The sequence below is a fragment of the Phascolarctos cinereus genome, unplaced genomic scaffold (genome assembly GCF_003287225.1).
Source record: "Phascolarctos cinereus isolate Bilbo 61053 unplaced genomic scaffold, phaCin_HiC Scaffold_2;HRSCAF=192, whole genome shotgun sequence".
NCBI lineage: Eukaryota > Metazoa > Chordata > Mammalia > Diprotodontia > Phascolarctidae > Phascolarctos > Phascolarctos cinereus.
In genome coordinates this window covers 141305145-141315988 of record NW_027555625.1, presented here as the reverse complement: position 1 = coordinate 141315988, position 10844 = coordinate 141305145, and the positions used below count along the sequence as shown (strand labels likewise).

At 41.9% G+C, this 10844-nt stretch overlaps 1 protein-coding gene across 1 annotated transcript in view; it reads right to left on the bottom strand.

Moving 5' to 3' along the window:
* Positions 1 to 9589: 9589 nt before the first annotated feature.
* SORBS3 (sorbin and SH3 domain containing 3) overlaps positions 9590 to 10844 on the bottom strand; it is a 34586-nt gene continuing 33331 nt past the window's right edge. The window contains 1 exon segment of the mRNA XM_078149643.1: positions 9590 to 9753. Coding sequence (XP_078005769.1) covers positions 9692 to 9753 — 62 coding nt within the window. The 3' untranslated portion in view covers positions 9590 to 9691.

The window sequence follows — 10844 nt, the reverse complement described above, 5'->3', positions numbered from 1 at the left end:
TACCTGTTAATTTGGTTGAGTTTATAGGGTGGTGGGGGCTCCCTGAGATCTAAGTGTACAGCTATAGGCAGAGCAGTCAGTGAAAGAAAGCAGTTTTGGAAATAAGTCAGACACTCAGCAAAAACAGGGGAATCCTGGGTACAGCTTAGGGTTTTACTGCTCTGGTGCTGCCCTCTCCTATCATACTGTTCTTGTGGAGAAGGTGGAGATATTATGGAGTAGAGGTTAACACAATCAGATGGATTCTCAAAGAGTAGTTGTTAATGATTCCATGTCAAGTGACAAAGAGGTCTACAGTAGAGTGCCCCAGGGATCTGTTCTTGGCCCTCAGCTGTTTAATATTGTTAACAGTGACTTGGATAAAGGCATAGGATGTAGGTTCATTATGCAAGTGACAGCAAACAGAACTAACTGCATGACAGAATCAGGATCTAAGAGCAATCTTAACAGGCAGAGAGCACTGAGCTGAGTTTAATAAAATGAAATTCATTAGGCATAAATGTGAAGTCTTGCATTTGGGTACAAAAAATAAGCTATCAGGTATATGATAGGGGAGGAACGGAGTAATTGTTAAGAAACAGTTATTTGTGGTAGCTGTTTCTGACAAAGATCTGGGGGTTTTAGTGGACTACAAGCTCAATCTGAGTCAGCAGAAGGATGCTGCAGCCAAAAATACTGATGAGATCTAGAATTGCACCAAGAGAAATATAGTTGTACACAATAAGGATGTGATAACCCCACTGTGCTCTGCCCTCATGAAATTTTATCTGGGATATTTTCTTCAGTTCTGGGAGCCACAGTTTAAGAAGGACATTAATAAGTTGGAGATTGTCCAGGGAAGCAACCACGGTGAGGAAGGACTCTGAGTCCACATCTCATGAGAATTAGCTGAAGGACCTGGGCGTATTCAAGAAAAGATTTGGGAAGAGAAGGGGGACACACAATAGTTGTCTTCCAGGATTTGAAAGGCTGTTATGAGGTGGCTAGGTGGCACAGTGGATTGATCACCAGCTCTGGAGTCAGGAGAATCTGATTTCAAATCCAGCCTCAAACACTTACAAGTGAACCTGGGGAAGTCACTTAATCCTGATTGCAAAAAAAAAAAAAAAAAGAGGTCATGTGCAAGAGATATTAGACGAACAGTTTGGCCCCAGAGGAGGACCAATTAGATTGTTAGCTCTTTGAGAGCAGGCCCTGTCCTTTGCCTTTCTTTGCATCCCCAGAACTTGACACAGTGCCTGTCACATAGTGGGCACTAAATAAATGCTGGCTGACTGACCAAGAGGGTTGAACCAGGAACAATGGGGTAGAAATGGCAAAGACACAAATTTAAGTTTGATAGGAAAAATTTCCTAACTCTTAGAGCTACTCCAAAGTGGAAGGGACTGCCTCAAGAGGCAGTGAATCTTCCTTGAAGGCCTTCAAGCAAAGTGTGAACAACCATTTGTTTGGTACTGGGGATTCTCTCCTCGCACGGGTTGTACCAGATGGTGAAGTCCCATCTGTCTCTCAAATTCTACAATTTTTTATACTCTGGACAAAGCTGTGAAGAGTTTAGATTACAGGGAAGTATCATGGCTCCCCAGGGCCCTAACATATAGGCAGGAAAATTGCCAGTCTGCCTTTCCAGCTTTGTTCTCCACTAAATCCATGCATAAAGCGTGCCTCTTTCCCATAACATGCTTCTCTGCAGCCAGACTGGTCTTCTTCACTGCCCACTTTGCTCATCCCGGCTTCTGCATCTCCCCAGCAAGATTGCCCTTCCCCTCCTCCTGGTGTATCTGAATCCTGCTGAGCCTCCGAGGCCTAGCTCAAGGCCCATTGCCTCCCTAGAGAATGCGGCTTATCTCAGCAGCTAGATTGAAATCTCCTAATGGGCAGAGACCCAGCTGTAGGCTTCCTTTCCCACATGACCTAGATTAAAGCCTTGAACACCGTAGACATATAAATATTTGGCTGATGTCAGAGATCAATTGAATGTCAGAGCTAGAAGAGACTTCAGATATCTAATCCAACCTCCTAATTTTACAGAGCAGGAAACTAAAGTCTTGAGGGAGATTGACTTATCCAAGATCACACAACCAGTTTCTGGCAGAGACAGAACTGGAACCCAACCCTCCAAACAATTTATACAACAGTGTTGTAAAGAAAAACAATTGGAAAGATTTAAGAGCTTTGATCAATATAGTAAATAACCTATCTCAACACCAGAAGACTGATAATGAAACTGTTACTTGCTTCCTGATAAAGATGATGGACTTAGGGTACAGAATGAGACAAATGGCTAAAGTGAGAATACATATTTGTTTTTCTTTTTTCTTTTTATCAGGGAGAATAGGAAGTAGGGAGAGGGATAGGGGCACCCCCTCCAAAAGATAAAAAAAGGATATAGAGAAGATTTTTTAAAAAAATATGCACAGAACGAAAGGAAAAGACACAAAGAATCACATATAAGCAAAACAGCTTTGAGAGTTAGATGTTAAATTTATTACTTATTTTGAAAGAAAAACAAACTGCATAAGAGATTTACAGTTTTATATACAATCTGCATTTTTTGCTCCACTGCGTTTATGGAAATATCCATTTATCTGGTGTATATCAAAATTTGAACAATGAAAAATGAAAATAAAGTAACTCAATCCTCCTGACTCCCAGTTCAATGCTCTTTCTACCACCCTGCTACAGGCAGCTAGGTGGTACAGTAGATAGAATATTGGAGTTAGAATCAGGAAGACCTGAGTTTACATCTGGTCTCAGACATTACTAACTGTGTGATCTTCAGCAAGTCATTTAACTTTTCTGTGACTCAGTTTCCTCATCTGTAAAATGGGAATAATAAGTTACCATTATTATTATTTGCCATGAGGACCAATTTAGATAATATTTGTAAAGCATTTTGCAAACATTAAAATGCTATTTAAATACTAACTATTGTTACATCATACTGTCTCCCTAAGGTCATTTGTTCTGTTGTTCCCCCTTACCCCCCAACTACATCCTCAAATGAAACAAGACCTCCAAAGATCAAAGCACAACCAAGATGGAGGCCAGCAACCCTAGAGCAAAAGGAAGCGTGTTATAGGAGAGAGGCAGGCAGCTATGCGCTGTGTGACTTTGGGTAAATTACTTCACCACTCTTGATTAGTCGTTATATCTGTAAAACTGAGATAGCTTGCCTCCCTGCAGATAGAAGGCTAGACTAAACGGCCTTCGCAACCAACTCTAGATTCTACATACATAGAAGACACAGAGGGGATAGCTTATCTAGGCAGAGCAGAACCAAGATGTCTGTGGGCTGTGGGCAAGGTTTAAGAATCATCTCTCCTATCCTATAGCGGATAGAATATTGGTCTCGGAGTGAAGAAGACCTGGGTTCAAATCTTCCCCAACATTCATAAGCTGTATGATCACAGGCAAATTATTTTGTCTCCTAGAGTCCCAGTTTCCTCACCTGGAAAATGAAGACAATAGTAAGCCACCTCTCCTTCTGGGTCATTGGGAGAATTAGATGAGATGATATGTGTAAATTCTAAAGCAGGAATTCAACATCAGTGGTTGTTACTATTTGGGTTGGGTATGGACCTGTGAATTCATCAGTGTAGATCAAGAGCTGACAGTATGTGGCACTCTCATCACATCCCAACAGCTCTTCCACATACTAAAGATAGCAGTGATAGAGTTATAATACAATAGTGTTTCCAGTGCCAGACATATTGTCATACCACAACATTTTTTTAATTGCCAGTGCATGCCTATCATGTCAAAACAAGAAAAGAAGAAAAAGAAAAAAAGTTTTTGTTATTACTTTTTCTTGTTGTTGTTCAGAGCCAAGATTGAAATTTTTCTGAAGAAGAGGAACCTCCCTCAACCACTATGGTAGGGCTCTGAATAGTTTTTGGCATTAGCTTTTGCTGTAGACTTGATAATGTTAAGGATTTCAACCTAAAATTACAAAGTGAAACAGTGATATGTGAAACCTATACTTTAGCAAAGTCAGTTTGACAACAACTAATGTTATTTGGGGACAGCTAGGTGTAGCAGTGCATAAAGTGACAGGAATGAAGTGAGGAAGACTCATCTTCCTAAGTTTAAACCTGACCTCAGACACTTACTAGCTGTGTGACCCTGGGCAAGTCATTTAACCCTGTTTGCCTCAGTTCCTCATCTGTAAAAATGAGCTGGAGAAGGAAACGGCAAACCACTCCAGTATCTTTGTCGAGAAAACCCCAAATGGGGTGATGAAGGATCATGACTGAAACGACTAAAGAACAAAATGTTGTTTGAATCACAAGTAATATTAAGCTGCTTTATATACTTCCTATGCTGTCAAAGGCTGAAACAAGAAGTGAGATCTTCATTCCCACACAAATTTGCAGCAGATATATTTTCTGAGCTCGAACTACAGTTCTAGTAGTATTTTTTTCAGACCTCAGTGCAAGTGTGAAAGCAATCTCTGTATTTCAAAGTCTATTTGACTGAGCAATCAAGGAGCTTCCACCAAATCTTCAACTGCAAGTGATTAATCTGCAACGTGATGACATGGTAAAGGGCAAACATCAAGAGGTTTTAATAAAAACTATAAATGCTTTCAACGGATGAATACATTCAATTAAAATCATACGCTTGGGGAGGAATGTCAGCATTTGGCCATACCTAACTGTGTGAGAAAGCATTTTCAAAGATGAAATACATAAAATCACTTTACAGATGAGCATGTGTAACTGATTTTGATGATAGGGAAGCTAACTTCAAACCCTGATTAAATGAAATGTTGTTCTTCCCAAAAGAGTTCTATTCTTCTCATTAGGAGACCTGTATTACAAAAAAAGTGTACTCAATTATTAACATGTTTTGAATTTCATCAAGAAATTTTGGAAATGTGTTTCCTCTCTTGTTATATAATAAATACCTACATAATATTCTTGATTTTGCTTTTCAGTCCCAAAAGCCTAAAGTATTTCTATCTTAACAGAGAAAGTTTGCCAAATCCCAGTGCAGACTAATTCAGATATGGGTCCTGATCTGTAACTTACAGTCTTAGAGCAACAGACTGGGATACCAAGGAGTTAAGAGACCTGCCCATAGCCATATAGTTATTATAGGACTTGGACCTGTCTAGCACCCTGAAGACCAGACTTCTAATCATGTCAAGCTGTCTTGCTCTTGCTGTTATGATTATTATTCCAAGTCTGGCTATGATCTACCTCTTAGAAGATGTTTAAGAGTAGTCCAGAACCCAGGTACTTCTCAATAGGGAAGCTGTAAAGGTGCTGAAAAATCAACATTTCCCTGCTAGGCTGTGAGGTCAGGAATTACATCATCAAAATGAAAAGGTATCCAATAGGTGGCTCAAGAACTGTGCTCTATGAACAGAAGAATTCATGACCAAACAGGAGATAGAGAACATTACGAAAAGCAAAATGAATGATTTTGATTGCATTAAATTGAAAAGTTTTTGCACAAACAAATCCAATGCAACCAAGATTAGAAGGAAAGTAGAAAATTGGGAAAGAATTTTTACAACCAATATCTCTGATAAGGGCCTCATTTCTAAAATATATGGAGAATTAAGTCAAATCTATAAGAATACAAGCCATTCTCCAATTGATAAATGGTCAAAGGATATGAACAGGCAGTTCTCAGATGAAGAAATTAAAGCCATCTATAGTCACATGAAAAAATGCTTTAAATAACTATGGATTAGAGAAATGCAAATCAAACAATTCTGAGGTGCCACATCACACCTATCAAATTGGCCAAGATGACAAAACAAGAAAATGATAAATGTTGGAGAAGATGTGGGAAAATTGGAACACTAATGCATTGTTGGTGGAGTTGTGAAATGATCCAACCATTCTGGAGAGCAATTTGGAACTATGCCCAAAGGGCTACAAAAATGTGCATACCCTTTGACCCAGCAACAGCACTTCTAGGGCTATATCCCAAAGAGATCATACAAATGGGAAAAGGACCCACATGTACAAAAATATTTATAGCAGCTCTTTTTGTGGTGGCAAAGAATTGGAAATTGAGAGGATACCCATCAATTGGGGAATGGCTGAGCAAGTTGTGCTATATGAATGTAATGGAATACTATTGTGCTATAAGAAATGATGAACAGGCTGACTTTAGAAAAACCTGGAAAGACTTGTATGGTCTGATGCTGAGTAAAGTGAGCAGAACCAGGAGAACATGGTACGCAATAACAGCCACGTTGTGCGATCACTAATATGGATAAACTTAACCTTCTCAGCAATACAAGGATCTAAGACATCTCCAAAGGCCTCGTGATGGAAAATGCTATCCACATCCAAAGAAAAAACTATGGAATCTGAATGCATATCGAAGTATACTATTTGCTATTTTTCTTTCTTCTGCTGAGTTTTGTTTCCTCTTTCTTGTGGTTCCTCCTATTGGTTCTAATTGGTTCTAATTCTTACTTACAATATCACTAATGTGAAAATATGTTTAATAGGAATGTATATGTATAGCCTGTATCAGATTGTGCACAGTCTTGGGGAGGGTGATAGGAAGGGAGGGGAGAAAAATATTAAACTCAAAAGCATATGGAAGTGATTGTTGATAAATTAAAATAAATTAATTTTAAAAAAAGAATTGTACTCCATGAACATACATTCCACAACCCCTAAACTCTTGGGCTTCTTTTTGCTTTCAATATGCAAAATACCTCACAGGTAGAATTCACAGGAGGATTTGGGTCACCTTATTTGTGATAGGCTAAATGGGTTGATATAAGGTATCTATGTGGCCCCAGTGGATAAAGCCCTAGACTTTAGACTCTAGAATCCTGCCTCAGACACTTACTAGCTGTCTGACCCTGGGTAAGTCACTTAACCTCTTTCTGCTTCAATTTTCCCATCTGTAAAATGGAGATAATAATAGCACCTATTTCACAGGATTGGAAGGTTAAAAATGAGAATATTTGTAAAAAATTTTGCAAACCTTATATGGCTACATAAATAATATTATTATATGCAAATAGCTTCAAGAGCCCTGTTTTCCTTCACTGCGGTGTGTGCGTATACAAGGTATGTATCCACCAGAAGCTTCTCTGTTGCATGATTGACTCAGTCTCAAAATAAATACCTCTGGGCCATGGAGAGCCACATTTCCCAGCACCAAAAATGTGCTCTTATTAAAAAAAACCCCAACATACTAAAAAGCACTCCTCATTTTACTGTGCCGTGTCCCTGGAGGCTCCCTACCTCCAGCCCAGGCCCAGCCCAGGGGGCACCACTGGTTTGTTTGTTGCTGTTTAAGCCCCAACAGGAATTTGATATCTGCCCCAAGCAAAAGGAAATCTCATATATTACTTCTTTTCTATGCACATTGGGTTATGTGAGAAGAGACAGAGACTGTACACTTGGGTTGGGAAACAGTAAATGGTTAAGGAAGAGGGATCACATCATTGTTGGAGTCATGGCAAGATAGATATAAGCTACTGAGGGGTTGATTTCATTCTTCAATCCTCCTCAAAGGTACAAGCATGTGAAAACACACACACACACACACACACACAGATTCCTACCACGATGTTAGGGTCCCAAGGACTCATTTCTGTCATTCAAAGCCCTCCCAAATCTGTCCAGGCCCAACTGGGTACCACCTGATTCATTCACTTTCCAAATTAAATACTGCTCCTCCCAATCCACCTGAAGCCTGGGGATTCCAAAGGTACTGACAGCTCCATAAAACCTTTGAGATTTAGCTTCAGGGAGGGTGTGGTGGGACCAATATCCTAAGGTCCAGCCCCAAGCAGGTTAGGCTAGTTTTCACTTAAAAGGTATTGAAACTGTCCTGGAGCCTTAATTGGCTCAGAGCATTAAAGGCTTGGACAGTTGAAGTGGTTTCCTGGCGTCATAAATACAAAAACCAGAGCAGGTATAGCCACTTGACTCCTCCCTTTGGCTTATGACCCATGGATCATCACAGCCAAATCTGACACTTGTGCTGAATCAATGGCATAGCCTCAATTAAAATATTTTCCCTGAAATGTTTTACATAATTGCACATGAATAACCTATATCTGATTGCTTACTGTGTCAGGGAGAGGAGAGGAGAGGACAGGGGCGGGATGGATAAAATTTGGAACTCAAAACTTTAAATAAAAATGTTTAAAAATATATTTCCCTTGGTCTAAGTATCCTTCCCTGCCTATGACTAATTAAATCTTTTTTTCATTTTCTTCTAATCTTAAATCCAAAGTTCCTGTCTCACTTTGTTCTGCTCTTGAACCTGATGTACCAGATTGGCTTGAGTCAGGCCTGGCCTACTACAGAAGGGATAAGGCTATAAAGGCACCTGAGAGCTAAAACCCCTTCCTGAACAGCCCTTCTCTGCTACAACAGGGGTACGAGAAGGCCTCTGGCTTAGATATGTAGACAGAGGTACAAATGGTAGACATGCTACATCAGACCATGGGCTGGGCTACCTTCTAACCCTGCCATGACTCTAATCTCTGCAGCTACAACACACACACACACACACACACACACACACACACACACAACACAGAGAAAAAACATTACCAGCAGAGTAATTATCAATGTCATCTCATCTAGGCGAGTCTGTGCCCCAGAATCCACGAGGGTGGCCTTCCCTTCTCCTTCCACAATCTCTGGCTTCTTCCCCAGTCATCCACTCTTCTCCACATTCCCCAGTCACACATGGAAGTTATCTTTGCACTGTCCCCATCAAATTGGGCCTCATTCCCTGAAGACAGAGGCGTGGGTGACCGTGGAGATGAGCCTCATGGCAGTTCCACAGCAGGCTAAAGTTCATGGCGGCAAACCTCTTCCTCTCTTAGAGAAAAGAACAATGGTCAGCCCCAACAAAAAAAGTCTCAGAGTCAAGAAAGGTGTGTCCAGGTTTATTATACAGTCTGTCCAAGGGGAGAACAAGGGTGTCATTGGCAGCAGAACGTGCAGCCTGAGTCTCCCAGGACCACAGGATCAGAACACTAGCTTTAAAGGCTCAACCCTACCGGGAGCTCTGAGGAGAGCAGGAAAATAGTCCCTCGCTACTTCCTCCCCACCTCCCCCCTTTCCCAACTCAGCTAGCAAAGGAGGAGGAGGCTGCAGAGAAGGCATGTGAAGTGGAAGGCCAGATGGAATTTGGGGAAGAAAGTCCTTCCAGGTGGAAGCATTTGGTCCCCATTAAGTTAAGAGGTTGGTCCTTGTTACAGGACACGCCACTCAATGGAGATGAGGGAGGGGGGAAGGGTGGAGAGAAAGGGAGGATGTCTGGTCTCAATAAGGCTGGGAACTAGTCCTTGGTAGAAGAGAGCTCTACAGCGAAGGAAGGGGCTGTTAGAGGAATGTCTGTGAGTCTGAGTTCAGAGTTCTACCAGGTCGCCTAAGGCAGGCAGGGTGGGAAGCGGAGGCAGAGGGCTGGCGGCTGTGTCTGACACAGGATGGGGCCTCAAAGAAGCTGTAGCATCCTGCAGATGCCCCACCCCCATCCTCCCTCGAGTCTTAGAGAAACACCACACCAAAGCAGCTGTCTGTGGGCAGTGGGGGGTTAGCTGAGGAAGGGGAGGTTACAGAGTGAGCCCTCGGCCTCAGTGCCCTAAATGCAGCGCCTCCTCCACCCTCACCCCTTCTCCCCACCCCCCAGCTGGGCCTTCCTACGGCGGAGCTCTGGGCTTGCTCCAGGCTGCCAAAGTGCCCACTCATACGGGGGCCACATAGTTTCCTGGAAATGTTCCGAACTTCTGGGTCCTCCGGGAGACACCTGCAAGGGAAGGAATGGAAATATGAAACATGGGGAGGCGCATGCCTTAACAGTGATAGGGACCACGGGTGCGGAACACTGGCATCACACATTTTTGATGTGTTGGTTTTGCTTAAAATTCTTTGTTATGGGGAGTGGCTCTCAGAGGCGAGGAGGGATCCAGGAAAACAGCAGTGATGTGGAAAGAAAATTACCAATACAATTTTATCTTTTTTAAAAAATGTTATGGAAGTGGAGGAGATGCTAGGGGAAAAACAAACAAATAAACAAACGGATCTCAAGAGACCAGTGACCAGAAAAACTGCTCTAGCCCACTTATGTCCATGGCAGCCTCTAACTCCTACCCCCTGGTGGCAGAAACCTAGAAGGGCAAGAAGCAATCAGCTGACTCACAGCATTTATGTTAACTGGTGAGGACCTCAGAGTTCCTCCCATTCAACTCCCTTGTCTTATCAATGAGTCACAGAGGCCCAGAAAGGTTAAGAACCTTCCACAAGGTTTTGCAATAAGTATTAGAGATAAAATCTGAACTCAGGTCCTCACAACCTGACACTCTCCACTAATCCACACACCTCAGCATCAATACCCCTCAGAACAAACAAGTGTTTATTCAGAATAGATTGTATATGCAATGCAAAGGTGTCAAAGGGAATACAAAGAGATGTGCTCCTTCAGGAATAAAGGAATAACCCCACCCATCCCTTCCTCCCAGAAGGTCCTTATGCATCACATACAGAGGCAGGGTAGTTTAGAAGAAATAGCTTTTAAGGAGGGTGGAGGGCACTCAAGACCAGAGATCAGGGCTCCGGTTCTGACTTGGTCATTTATTTTCTGTGTGACTTTGGGCAGGTCCCTTTCCCTCTCTATCCCTCAACTTCCAGGTCTATAAAATGAAAGGGTTGTGCTAAATGACCTCAAAGATTCCTTATAGCTGTCACATTCTATAATTCTAGGTGTTAAGTCCACTTCAAAGCATCCAGTCTCACACCACCCTTCTAAGGTTTAGGTCTCACACTGCCAAATCAAATCACTTTGCCTGTGGGAAAGCAGTTCGACTCAGATATAAACATCTTCCTTTGAGGGATGATATA